This window comes from Pseudopipra pipra, chromosome 10, assembly GCF_036250125.1.
Source record: "Pseudopipra pipra isolate bDixPip1 chromosome 10, bDixPip1.hap1, whole genome shotgun sequence".
NCBI lineage: Eukaryota > Metazoa > Chordata > Aves > Passeriformes > Pipridae > Pseudopipra > Pseudopipra pipra.
This window is the reverse complement of record NC_087558.1, coordinates 9,536,183-9,549,899: the sequence shown is the minus strand read 5'-3', so window position 1 is coordinate 9,549,899 and position 13,717 is coordinate 9,536,183. Positions and strand designations below refer to the sequence as shown.

Sequence of the window (13,717 nt, the reverse complement as noted above, 5' to 3'; positions counted from 1 at the left end):
TGCAGCACAGCTTTCCTGGGGGTCATGCCAAGGCAGACGGCCTCCATGAATCCTACCAGAGAGACATCTCAGGCTTGGGCATCCCAACCAGCCAAGCACCACCAACCACAAGGGCACCCAGAGTCAGGCTGCTTCACAGGTGGGCATGGAGAGCCCAATCCTGCTGCTCCATCCTCCCCATGCCTGCACTTACCCAGTGCTGAGACACACTTGGCACCTTGGTTGGAGCATGATGGATACACATGGAGGGGGCAGGGAAAGGCCTGGTGTTATTAACAGCCCCGGGTAGTGCTCCAACAGGGCTGTAAAAATTAAAGGCGTGTGGATATAAAATAATGGATAAATCTGAGCCGGCCGCAGAGCGCTGCAGCATCCCGCAGGTGTTGGCATCTCAAAAAGCCAGGGCACGGCAGGTGTGTGATGGGCACCTGTGTGTAGATACAGGGCATCAGGCAGTGCCTGCACCACTTCCATGTCCTGACTTTCCCCCACAAAGTCCACTGAGTGCCCTGAGAGGATGCACAGGCAGTGCCAACCTGTGGAGCTGGCACTGTGAGGGAATTGGCTGCTGCTGCAGCTGGGATGGAAAAAAAAGAGTTTATACATAAGCAGATAGGACTGGAGGTGCAGGGCACTTGCTCCAGGATGCCCATAAGTGATGCCCAGCCCATGCACCCCCAACAGGCAGGATCCATGTCATGGGGCCAATACACCCAGGGATCACTAGGCAGGTGTGACCCCCAGGGTTCTGCCCACCCCACGGTCCAGGGCTCTGATCCAGAGCAGGGCCTCCGCATCACCCACCTCACCAGCCTCACTCAGCCCTGCCCATCCCATGGGCCACCCCGCCGGCATCCTCATTTTCCCCAAGATTAGCCGCGGCGCGGGAGCCTCCGCGCATCGCCAGCAGGTGACAAATAAGATTTTTCCACTCTCCCGAGCACCCGGCATGGGTCTGTCATTGAAAATGCAAAGCAGCGCGGTGCCAACCTCCGCCACCCGCCCTCACCTCCGTCAGCCCCTCAGTGCTGAGCACCCAGACAGATGAACTCCCCCACTATCACTGCTAGACCCCCTGCTCCGCTCGCTGCTGTCTCTCAGCGGTGCTGGGGTGCTGGGCATGGTGCCCTCGTGCCCAGTGGGGCAGGTTCCCAGGGGGTTTTTTAGAGAGATGCTAGTTTAGGAGTGTCAGCCTGGGTGGGCAGCATGGCCTCATGGTGTCCTTGGGGTGCACCCACATGCCTAGTGCTGCGTGTAGGTCAGCAGGGCAGGGGGTGCCTGGGGGTGCCCACCAAGTAGGGTATGTGCACCCCCCAGGGCCTGCCTGCCTCCAGAGATGGTGCCAGGCTCTGGGGTAGGCACATGGTAGGATCATTCCAGTGGTAAGGGGTGAGGGATTGTCCCTTATAGGAAACACCTGGCCCAAGACATGATTGTTGGGGTGAGAATCACCCCACAAACCCTACCCCAAGGGATTTCAGCCCCAGCACCCAAGTGGGGAGCACGAGAATGCTCCACCCCACAGCTGGGCACATCCACCCAGCACCCACAACCTGCACCCATGGACCCAACTCTCCCAAACCCCTCAGTCCCCCCCAGATCCCTCCATTTCCCCCAACTCCAACCCTGACATGCCGTTACCCACCATGCCCCCAGCCCAGAGCCAGGCACCCCCCAGCAGTCCCCAGCCCCGCTCCCCCTGCCATTGCCGCGTCTCCCCTCTGCTATTGTCAGAGGGTTGCCTCTGCCTCTGTCTGCAAAATTAATTCGGAGGTGGAGAGGGAGAATTATGTAAAGTGTGGTTATTCTGGAGCGGCGGGGGAAGCGCGGCTGATGGCAAAGTGCCTTTTTGTGTGTTTAATATGCATTTTTTTCCAGCGGTGCATTTTCAGGCGGGTAATTTGCTGTCTTTTCAGACCCCGATCAGTATCATTTCTCCGGCAATGACAGCTTTTATTTGCACTGAAATGAATGCTGCGAAATTTCCAAGAAATAGCCGAGGCCCTGTTGGCTGCCCACCCCCACAGGGCCGGGGCATGGGCCCCCACTGGCGCCTGCCCCCCGCAGCCCCATGCCCACGGCCCCACTTGGCAGTGGTGGCCTGGGGCCCTGGGCATACACATGTGCCAGTTTGCACACCCCGTGTTCATGGGTGTGTGCGCTCCCCTGGCCCCCCCCTTCCTTGAGTCCTGTGTGTACATCAGCACATCACAGCTGCGGTGGGTATATACACCCACACCAACATGTGTGCACATATAGACACCCCTTGTGCACGTGCACGTTTCCCAGCACAGCAGCCCCCTCCCATGTGCACGTGCACATGCACACACAGTCTCCTAGTCCATGCATATCCCTGCCTTAACATGCACACACACATGCGTACGTGTCATCTCTTGTGTGCTGGAGGGTCTCCCCCACTTTGTATCCTCCCACACCTTGGCATAGCACCCCTGATCCAGAGCACCCAGCCACCAGAAGGATTTGGAGGTCCCCCATTCATCCCCCTCTGCCCCAGCACAGCACAGCCCTTGGGGAAACCGAGGCACAGAAGGGGCAGGCACAGGTGGGTGCTCTCCCCGCAGCCTATCACCTCTGCCTGCTGACAGCAATGGGTGGGAGCCTGGAGGAGATGCAGGGGATACGTGTGGCTGTTTGTCTGCACATCTGTATGTTGGGAGGAAGAATGCTGTTTGTGTAGGTGTGCGCCGTGTGGGCGTTGCGTGCCGGAGCTGGTTTGCCGGAGCTGCGGTGCCGGCGTGAGATGCTGCCTTTGCAGTGGCCGTGGCGCTGTGTGTGCACACCTGGGTGTGTGCCCATGTCAGCCCCCGGCCCATGTCAGCCCCTGGCCCGTGTGACGGTGTGTCTGCAGCAGTGCCATGGACACACACGTCCATGCGATGCGTGGGCATCTCCGACAGGGACAGCATCCTTGTGTGTGCCCAAACACACGTGGCCCAGGAGTGATGGAGTTGTGAGGTGCCCATGCAATGGTGCACCCCACAACACTGGGGGGGGGCTGCACAGTCCCAGCCTTGGGTCCCACACACGCCCAGCCATGGGTCCCCAGTTGCGGAGGAGCTGGTCCCTGGCACGGCCAAGGTTAACTGCGCCGGAGCCCATCGGCACAGTGCAGAGAAGCTTTAATTTAATGAAGTGTGAGGCTTTTTATGGGCTTTTAATTACGTGGTGATAATTAACATTATAGGCCGCCGGGTCCCGCTGGTGCCCGGCTGCCCTGTGCCAGCTCCTGCCTGTTTGTAAATAAATCCCACAGGCCATGCGGTGGCCACCCCAGGGCACCCACCTCCCACAGCAGGGAGCAAAGCCAGCTCCAGCCCCCTGCCCACCCACCAGGGCACAATCCACTGCAAAACGTGGGGAGTAAGAGTCCCCACCATTTTTTCCCCACCAGCAGCACCCAACCACCTGGGTTTTTCCAGCCCTTTGGCTGAACAGAGCTGGCAGGCAGCAGTGCCAGGCTTGGTGAGAGCAGGCACAGGCAGCAGTGTCATGCTTGTCACCCCCACTGGAGGCCAGCCTGGCTGGGAACAGTCCCCCCACCCCTGTGTGCCAGGGTTAATAGGAAGTGATCAATCAGGCAGCGCTGGGCACGCTGCCCACCCGCCAGGCACCTGAGGGATTTATCTCCAGTGCCCAGGCAATTTCCTGCCCTCCTCTAATCAATAAGGGGGAGCAGGGGGCAAGGCCAGCTCCCCCTTGCAGGTCATGATTGGTGGGGGAGATTACAATGCACCATGAAACAGGGCCCAGAGCAAGGCCAGGAGACCCAGGTGTGCAAGGAAGGACCCCCATCACAAAACATTTCCCCCCTTCCTGCCAGGACCAGGAGCTCAGCACCCATGGGGGTAGGGGGACTACGGATTAAAGCATGTGGGTGCCCCTCCACCAACAGCATTGGGGGTTTTGAGCAAGATCAGCAGTGCCATAGCCTGCATCCATTAGGGCCAGCACCCGGCTGCTTCCCCCACGCACCCAGTCTCATGCAGGGAACCCAGGCCTCTGGGCTCCCCTCCCCCACCCTTTCCCATTTAATTTTTCCTAATGAAAGGCAGGAGGATGGCGGGGAGCCGGGGCACCAAGGTCGAGGCTGCCTTTAATCAATCCCCGCTGCTGGCTGGGTGCCCGGAGGAGCTGGCGGAGAAGAGGATGGGAGCTGCGGCAGGGGAGAAGCACAGGGGGGGTTGCAGGGTGCAACCAAGGGCCTCCCAGCAGCCAACTGGGGCACCCAGTGCTTGGCACCCCCTGGAACCCTGCTATCCCCCACCACCAGCCCAAAGAAAAGGCACTGTGAATGCACCATGCCGCCCGGCTGGACACCAGGGCTGTGTCTGGATCCTGCCAGGGCAGCTTTAATCCTCTGCAGGAGACAACCCCAAAAAGCAAACCGTCTTCCTGTACCTATCTCCCACCATGGGGTACTGACCCCTCTTTGTCCCCCAGGGTGAGGACACCAGGACTAGAACACTCAGGCTTAGACTGCAAAAGGCACTGGGCAAAGGAGGGTGCAGGGAGCAGGATGACCTAGAGCTGGGTGCTGGTGACAGCACTCACCCCGTGCACCAGCACGGTGGGGCCCAGCCCACGGGTGAGCAGCTCCAGCTGGTGCAGGTAGAGTGGGTAGAGGCTGGTGTCGGCTGGCGGCCGCGGCAGGTAAAGGAAGCGCACGGCCGGCGCGGGGCTCTGCTCCAGGACCAGTTTGTTGGCTGCACACACGTACTCATCTGACACTTGGGCAGTGTTGGTCGGGAAGTTCACAACCCCTTCCTCTTCTTCCTCCTCCTCCTCTGCTGGTCCCCCTGGGGGTCCCCGGCAGGTTTGCCAGTGCAGGCGGGTGATGGCGTCCCAGGGCACCAGCTGGATCTGGGCCTGGATGCGCAAGTCCTTGAGGAGCTGGCGCAGCTTCTCCTCCTGGGCATGGGGCATAGTACCCGCCTCCACACAGAGGAAGAGGCGCAGGCGGGCGCGGCGCCAGGCCCGCGCCATGTTGAGGACACAGGCCATCTGCAGCAGGAACAGGCTGCAGGTGTCAGCGTAGCGGGCGCTGTCAGGCCGCAGCAGGTTGACTGGCCAGACATGGATGGTGGGCGGGGGGCTGGCAGCCCGCCGCAGCTCCCAGGCCTTGTCCAGACTCTCCAGCTGCCGGGCCAGCAGGACGTTGCGAAGCATCTTCAGGGCATCAGCCACGATGCCCACGTACTCCCGGGCCGAGAGCATCTTGGCAGTGGTGGGTGCCCGTAGCGGGGGGAAGCCCAAGGGAATCTCCTCGCGGGCGCTGCTGAAGGCAGGGTGCCGGGCTAGACCATCCTGTGGTGCCTCATCATCATAGAAGCCCAACACCAGGGTGTTGGGGCGCATCCCACCTGCCAGAAAGAGCACGTCAACCCAGATAAGCAACCCAGGTGGAGGGCTCCACCAGCCAAGCTTGACTTTGGCATTGCTTACCCTGGTGATTCCAGACCCCTCAGCATCACACATACAGATGCCTCCAAGACCCAACTTGGCTTTGGCATAGCCCACCCAGTACCTCTCCAAGTTGGCTTTGGCACTGCCTACACTAGGTGCTTCCAAACCCCTTGGCATCTCCCATCCAGGTGTTTCCAAGCCCCTCAACACTGCCAACATTGATGCCTCCAAGGCTCAACTTGGCTACAGCACTGCTCACCCCAGATGCCTCCGAGAGCAAACCTGGCTCTGACATTGTCTGTCCAAGTGCCTCCAAACCCCTTGGCACTTCTCAGCCCCCAGGGACAGTAGGACGGACCCTCACCCATGTCCAGCTGAGGTGTCACTCACCGAGGCCAGAGGTGAAGAGGAGCTGCCGGACACCGTGCCGCACTGAGGGTGCAAGGGTGAGGCTGACGAAGGCCTTGACATTCAGCTTGTCCACCAAGCTCAGCCACGAGTCCTGCTGGGACTGCAGTGGGTCTGAGGGCAGCATGTCTGGGTGGGGAGCAAAGCAAGCACCAGCAAGATGGGTACCCCATACTGGGGCTCACCTTGGTGTCCATCCCTGCTGCAGACCAGAGCCAACCCCTGCGCCCACCCCAGCACCCAGGAGACAGAGAGGGGGAAGTAGCTGATTAAAGACAGAGATACAAAATTATACACAAATGTGTAAAAAAATACCCAGGCAGCCCCATCCCCTCTCCCCAGTTTCAGGCCATTAGTCACCACAGCAACGGTGGGGAGCGGGGGAGCAGAGCCTGTGCATCCACTGGCGTGGGATGGGGACAGCCATGACGTGTGCCAGGGAGCAGGGGTGTGCAAACCAGCACACACCAGAGTGCAAACACGCCTGAAGCACCTGGACACAGAGCAGCAGGGCTGTGCTCAGTGCGCGCCCATGTGTGTGCTGGGTGTGCACAGGCCCTGACAGGGTAGCATGTGCCACGTGTGCACAGCGCTGACACGGGCAGGAGCCCCATGTGCACGGGCAGGGACGAACGTTTGAGCGCACGCATGTACAAGCTTGCAGCATGTGTGTTGCAAGTGTGTGCACACAGGAGGCACAGGACAGACCCAAGCCACCAAAGTCCATCATACCAAGCCAAGCCCATGGTGCCACACATGTGTCCAAAATGCTGACACTCCCTTGCTGTGCCCACCCTGCCAAACCGACAGCGGGGCAGCAGCATCAATCCAAGAACTCCAAGAGCACACTGGCACCACAGCAAGGGACAGAGTCCACCAGCACTGGGGACAGTGCAGATCCTCACCCAAGTCCTGCAGCTCGACATGTCCCAGGATGTAGAGGCCGCTCTTCTTGAGGTCATTGACGAAGTCGATGAGGCGGGCGCTGCCTCGTGGGTTCTGCACCATCAGCAGCATCTGCGGGCGCCAGAACTTGACGTGGTCCTTCCGCACATCCAGCATCAGTAGGTACTTGCGCACCTGGAAGAGGAAGGAAGGGGAACAGGTGAGGAACACTTCTTTCAACTAACCACCCTGTGGGGAGGCCAGTCCTGAGGATGTGTTGCCCAGGATGGAGCTGAGCTGCCACAGGGACACCAACTTTCCACCCCATAAGGGGACAACAGGAGGACAGGGCTCACCTGATGAAAGATGAGGGCCTGACTGATGTAGCCCCAGGTGCTGCTGGGTGAGAGGTAGTGAAGGGCGAGGAGGAGGAGGAGCAGGAAGCCCAGGCTCGCTGAGGCTGACACAGGGCTGATGAGGAACATCATGACGCAGCAGCCTGCGATGCCCAGCAGGCATGTGTGCCAGGTGAAGTACCGGAAAGTGGGCCTGGAGCAGGGAGGAGGGGAAACCTGCTACCTTGTGGTGCCCATGCCAGCTGCAAGGAGGGCACGACAAGGGGAGCTGTGCCAAGGGGACACACCAGCCACCCCCAGTGATCCCACTGTGCTAGCCCAGGGCATGTTGGGCACCCCATATGCCTGCAGCAGAGGTTATGGAGGGCAGACGGTACCTCCCAGGGCAGTGGGCAGCCCCTTGCTGCCAGCCCCTGGCAAACAGGGGCAATGATGGCCATGGGGCTGGTGCTGCCCTGGCACACTCAGGCAGAGTTAGGCAGCGTGTGGCAGCGCTAGCAGCCACGGTGCCGGCTCAGTCTGGTGCAGGGAGGTGGAGGCGGGGAGGCGAGAAGCTGTTATTTTCTCTAATTGCTGTTTTTCCTGAAAGGTAATTAAAATCCTTTTCCGCTGTGCTTGATGGAGACCTCAGTGCAGGGAGGGGGGCAGGCACCAGATGTGGGGTGGGCGAGGGGCCTGTTGCTACCCCACCCCAGCAGCTTACCCCAGGCACTGATCCTGCCCCATCCGTGCCTGGTCAAGGGAGCAGCTGGGCAGGGTGGATGTGGGCCAAGCCCCATCCTGGCACAGACATCAGCTCTTCCTTGGGAATGGGGTGCTCTGGGGGACCCCGGGGCAGTGCCACCTGGCCTTGCTTAGGTACTACCTCTGTGCACCCAAGGGACTCTCCCTACTGTGGAGTCACAGCATCCTTCACTGAGGGCAATGGGCATCACACGGGGGGAGATCAGGCTCTCCCTGGCTACTCTGCCAGGACCTCACATCCCAGATTTGGGCAGCCCTGCCAACCCAGCTCCATGCCAGGATACCCCGCACCCTGTGCCCCAGGCTGGGGCTGTCTGCCACACATATTCCTCCTTCCTGGAAGATCATTTCTCCTCCCCCCACCCAGGATCCCCCTTCCTCCCTCCCCCTTCTCCCTTAGTTTAATTAGCACTAATGGAAAGTGGGCTCCATCACTGCTTGGCAAACAGCCCGGGGGATGCCGGCCGGGTACAGGCTATAAATTACCTCTGGAAAGCCTAAGGGGAGGGGGCGGGTGGTACCCAGTGGCGCTGGATTTATCTGTACCCACTCAGCAAAGCGGTGCCAGGGCATGAGAACTGTGCCAAGCCAGTGCCATGCTGGGACTTGTCCCCTTCTCCCTCCCCAGGGATAGGGGTATCTCTGCCTCCCCTAATGCCCATGAAAGTGGTGCTCAGCATCTCTGCCCATCATCTCATCATAATGCCCAGGCATAGGGAGGCAGGGGAACCAAAACCAGAAGGATGCAGGGATGGGTGCCTCCAAGCATCTCAGCACAGCTTCTCTCCCCTGTGCCGGTGGGTACCTGAAGTTGGGGGCCGATGCCCATTCCAATGCCAGGCAGGCCAGGTTGACAGTGGCATAAACCAAGAGGAAGAAGGTGGTCACGACCCCTGCAATGGTGTTGAGCTTCCCAGAGAAGAGCACCAGCTGCAGAGAGCACAGGGTGAATGTACACCTGAGCAATCCCTGTTTACTTGGGGCATACCCAAGAGGTATGATGGGAAAGTGTACAGGCAGGAATCCCTGCCCTTTGCACTGATTTATCCTTCATATAGGGGATATTTCCCACCTCAGGGAGGGAAGGGCACAACTGCAGTGGGACACCTGGGGCAGGGAGCCTGGGGGAGGAATCCCCAGGGGCAGGGGGATGTGCCAGGCTCCACAACGCCCAGGCCAGGTGCCAACCCACCAACATCCAGTGAGGACAGGAAAGGAGTGTTGCCAACAAACTCACCTGCACCACCATCCAGGAGAGGATCACCGCCATCACTGGGTTCCCACTGGAAGATGTCTTCTTGGCCAGAGCCAGTGCCCGGCCTGCAGGCAGAGTGGGGAGCTTGGGCTGGGGCACCCCAGTGGGCATCAACAGGCTCAGCCACCAGCTACGAGTCCCGGCCCCACCCTGGGTGCTGGGGTGGAGGCAAGTTGCAGGGCACACACAGGTGACCCAAATGGACACATGCCGACCCACAAAGCATCACCCCCACACCAAAAAGGGAGTTCCCTGACGCCAGGGCTGGTCCCCAGCAGGGTCAACCTGCTGAGTGGGCTTCAACAAGTGCCAGCGCACTCCAGGCACTCACCAAAGAGATCATCCCGGGCCAGGGCGTACAGGATGCGGGATGCCCCGATGAGGTTGCTCATGGCTGCAGAGAGGGTGGCAGCGTAGATGCCCACAGTGACCAGGGGAGGGAAGATACTGATGTCATGCAAGAAGCCATAGTCTTTCTGCAGGAGGACCCTGGAGAGAGACACAGACACACTGGCACTGCCTCGGCTCAGGCCAGGATGCCCTGGTACCAGGCACAGCCTGGCACCGATGGCCCTGGTCAGGGGATAGGTGGCCATACCTGTTGCAGGTGGCACACATGAGGAAAGCCAGCAAGTTGTAGACAAGGTAGGTGAAGAGCACAGCAGAGATGGTGCCCCGTGGGATGGAGTAGCTCGGGCGTTTCAGGTCCCCTATGGACAGGAGCATTAGTGCTAACTCAATGCTAGACAACCCCAATCTCCTCCAGCCTCAGCTACCATTCCTGGTGCCACCTAGCCCAGCACCTCCTGTCCATACCTGACATGTTGGAGCCTGCCATGATGCCGGTGCAGCCATTGAACATCACCGCGAAGACAGAGCTGAAGCTCATCATCTGCCCGGTGGTGTAGTCCACCGCATAGTCACCTGCAGGACACACAGGCAGGGGCTGTGACAGGCTGTCCAGGGTGGCACTGCCCCACCATATGCCCTCTCCTCAATTTTCCCATACAAAAACCGCAGGAGAAACTACCCCATGGCACCTGCTATGTGCCCACAAGCTGCCCCCACCCTCCAGCAAGCTGCTGCTGATGTGGCAGTGCCAGTGCCATGGTGGGTATGGTGCGCAGGGTGCGGGGAGCCTCTCCTCACCCCCCAGGTTTTTTCGCAGGGTGTCGAGGGAGAAGCCAGTGAAGGAGCCGTTCTCGATCTCTGAGCCATTGAGGTGGGGCAGGCGGATGGGCACCCTGATGGGCCGCGTGGCAAAGAAGCTGACAAGGACAGTGCCCAGGACACCCGCAACGATGAGGAAGATGAGGAAGGTGGCCTTGGCGTAGATGGAGGCGCCCACAAGGCACACGAGGAGGCAGAGTGCCAGCAGCACAGTGCCATAGAGCAGCTCGTACCAGTAGCTCTGGGGCAGGACGTGGACACCCGTGCCTGCTTTTTGCCCTGGGGAGAGACAAGTCAGGATCAGTGAGACTCAGAGGAGGCACTACAGGGAGACAAGAGCCACTGGCATTGTCCCAGGCATGATGAGCAACAACTCACTAGCCAGAGGGCTGGTGAGCCATGCTGGCTATGCTGGGCACAGTGCTTGGCATGCATGGTAAAGGACATCTGCTGTCCCCTGCCACTATACAGGGGGGTACTTACCAGGCGGGATCCCAAAGCTGTCTACCACTGCCTCCACCAGCCCCAGCACATAGAGGGCGCTGCCACACACATTGGCCAGGAAAAACATGATCCCAATGCTGCCCCCGAACTCCGGGCCCAGGGCACGGCTGATCATATCTTGCTTGAGTCAAGGAAAGATGTCAGCAGCCCAAATGACCACCAGGTGCCCCCACCCCTCTCTCACAGGCCAACAGTGTCCCAGCCTCAGTGTGGCACCCCAAGGTCACCGGGTAGTCACCCAACTTTGGCCCACATGCTCTGCCCCAGCAGCACCCACAGCAAAGGATACAGTAGGCTCCTCCAGCATCCAGCGCCCCGTTGGTGGCAATGGCACACACAGACAGCACCGTCATGCCGATGATGAAATAGGCCACTGCGAACATGGCCAGGGCCTGGTACAACCCAGCATGACCCACCACAAACCCTGTCGCGGACAAGGGAGAGGTCAACGTGTCCCTTAGCTGGGAATGGGCCACCCCCATGACAGAGCCCCTGGGCACAGCCAGCACACAGAGCTCACCCCACTGAGGTATGCAGCTGCTCCCATCCCCACGCCCACAGCTCCCCTGAGGACATGCCAGCCCTTTCCTTGCCAGGGTGGGGACGTTCCCACCTCCCACACACAGCAGCACCCACTGGTGTCCCTACCTCAGGGTATCTCCATCCTCCTGCCATGCCAGGCCCAGGCATGCCCAAAAACCCAACAAACAGGGCATAGGCTCTGCTGCCCACCTGGGGGATGCTGGGAACCCTGTGCCTGGATGCCACCCTTGTCTCCCAGTGAAGGGAGTGAGGCGCTCCCCACAGGGTTCCCGTTGCTGCCCTGCTCACCCACAGCAGAGCAGGAAGCAGAAGCAGCCCTGGGTGTCCCTGCCAGCCAGGGCACCACTCCCCCGTGGGTGTGGGTGTGTATTCTGTGTTGAGAGGGCACACAGAGCCTCCCCAGCCCTGCCCGGGCTGATGGGAGTGATCCTGGCTGGCAGCGCTGTGGGCAGGAAGGGGCCACCCGCGGCTGTGGGTGCTGCCCTATCTCAGCCACAAGCCAGGCCACAGACATGCCCGTGGGGAGGCAAGGGGGGGTGACGGGGGCACCGGCACCACAAGGAGCCCTTGGGGCGCCAGGTTGGGCTTGGGGGCACCCACTGTGGTCCCCAGAGGGCTGGAGGGTGCTCGAGTGCCAAAAACAAGGGCAGGCAGGGGGGTTGGTGGAAATAAAGGGGTGCCCCAAAAGCAGTGCAGGGGTGAGTAGGACGGGGTGCTCACCCTGGAGATCTGAGGAGCCTCTGAGGTGTGGGGGAAACGGGGAACTGACGGAGGGGAAAGTTCCTCTTCCTGGCAGCTTCCCTCCTGCTCCGCCCCATACTTCCCCTCCAACACATCTCCGGGCAGGGGGACCCTGGTGCCTGCTGTGGGGTTGAGGGGTCAGAGCCTGCATGAGGACTCTGAGCAGGGAAGTGGGAAGGGAGCAAGTGATGCCAGGGGAGAGCCGTGCCCCCAGTGTGGGGGGCCCCTCAGGCAGGGGAAGGGGCTCAAGGCCCCCCTCCCGCCCCGGGGCTCGTGGGCCTCCGGGCATGCAGCCAACTCCCGCCTTGGGCTTTCCGTGGGCGGAAAGTGAAAGAGGAAAAGCTTTTCCCGTTCCTGGACCAGGGCGGACACTGCATGCCTCGGGCCTCTGCCTGCCCCGGGCCGTGCAGGGGCACCCCAGGGCCCCCCAAAACGCTGCCAGTTGCCCCAGTCCATGCCCAATCTGTCCTCCGAGTTCTCCCAGGGGTCACAGTAACAGACCCATAACCCAAACTGGGGGTAGACTGGGAACCAGTCTGTACCCTTTGCACACACAGAGAGGGGCAGCCGGGTGTCTGACAGGGGACACCAGGGTCCTGCTCTTGGGACCTCAGGTGTGATGTGCGAGAGAACTGGGGTAGTGGAGCCTGGCACTAGGGGATGCCCGGGAAGCAGTGGGGTCCCAGTACTGTGGGACAGGTGGCACGACGGCACTGGAATCTCATTTAGGGAAAGCACTGGAAAGACACAGGAGTGTCTACCCCAGGGACACTAGGGGTGCCCACCCTGGTGGGCGACCGGGGTCGCTTACAGGGGTCCCTAACTGGATTCCTGTCCTGCAGGTTCCTGTCCCTCGGTCCCCAGGCCCCAGGCTGGAGGGATCAAGCAGGGACACACAGCACCGGGACCCCAGCCCGGGAGAGAACTGAGTGGGCACAGGGAAGGCACTGGGACCCCAGACTGGGGGCACTGGGGTAACCACTGGAGAGGAGCACTGGGACTCCAGAGACGGAGGCTCAGAAGAGGGCACTGGGAGGGCATGGGGAGGGCACTGGGGACCCGGACTGCGGGGCTCGGAGCTCCAGATGCGGGGGGTCCGGGGCTGGGGGTAACACACACGAGGCTCGGGCTGGGGGTACCAGGCAGGGCTGGTGAGTCTCAGGGGGCCCCGGGCCGCGGCGGGGAGCGGAGGTCGCCCCGGGGGCGGCGGCACTCACCGAGGCGCAGGAAGAGGACGACGCTGAACATGGAGAGCAGCGTGGGCACCACAACGCCCAGGAACGTGGGCAGCTTGCGGGGGGCGGCGGCGGCCCGGCCGCGCTCCCGGCCCCGCTCCTCCTCGGCCGAGCCGCCGCAGAGGCGGTACGTGAGCAGCGCGCTCCGCTCCGAGCTCTCCATGGCTCAGCGCGGGTCGGGCCCTGCCAGCCCCGAAAAGCGCGCGGTCCCCCGCCCGGTCCCCCTCCCGGTCCCGCTCCCGGTCCCGCCCGCCGACCCGGGCCCGACCCGCCGGGCCCCGCCCTCGCCCCGCCCCCGCACATGGCCCCGCCCCCGGCCCGCAGGACAGACCACGCCTCAAGCCCCGCCCCACCATTGGCCCCGCCCAGCCGGGGCAGGCCCCGCCCACAGCCCAGCCCAACCATCGAGGCCCCGCCCTCTGCCACCTGACCGTGCCCCTTTATTGGCCCCG

The 13,717-nt window shown here is 61.6% G+C and overlaps 1 protein-coding gene across 1 annotated transcript; it reads right to left on the bottom strand.

Annotated features, from left to right (window-relative positions):
* Positions 1-1,927: 1,927 nt before the first annotated feature.
* On the bottom strand, positions 1,928-13,507 carry SLC12A9 (solute carrier family 12 member 9). Its single transcript, XM_064666098.1, has 13 exons — positions 13,248-13,507; positions 11,036-11,170; positions 10,726-10,863; positions 10,222-10,521; positions 9,889-9,996; positions 9,671-9,782; positions 9,404-9,561; positions 9,055-9,137; positions 8,623-8,747; positions 7,074-7,266; positions 6,738-6,912; positions 5,815-5,961; positions 1,928-5,381 (listed from the first exon to the last, which is right to left on the bottom strand). The coding sequence occupies exons 1-13, from the start codon at positions 13,426-13,428 to the stop codon at positions 4,543-4,545; spliced, it is 2,694 nt and encodes an 897-aa protein (XP_064522168.1). The 5' UTR covers positions 13,429-13,507; the 3' UTR covers positions 1,928-4,542.
* Between the last annotated feature and the right edge of the window lie 210 nt (positions 13,508-13,717).

Excerpts from the sequence above, each read along its gene's own strand:
- SLC12A9 (XM_064666098.1), bottom strand. The coding sequence starts at position 13,428 with ATGGAGAGCTCGGAGCGGAGCGCGCTGCTCACGTACCGCCTCTGCGGC. Across the intron at positions 9,783-9,888 it reads GGCAGGCTCCAACATGTCAG|GGGACCTGAAACGCCCGAGC; the intron begins GTATGGACAGGA and ends TCCTGTCCATAG. Across the intron at positions 6,913-7,073 it reads AGGCCCTCATCTTTCATCAG|GTGCGCAAGTACCTACTGAT; the intron begins GTGAGCCCTGTC and ends TTCCTCTTCCAG.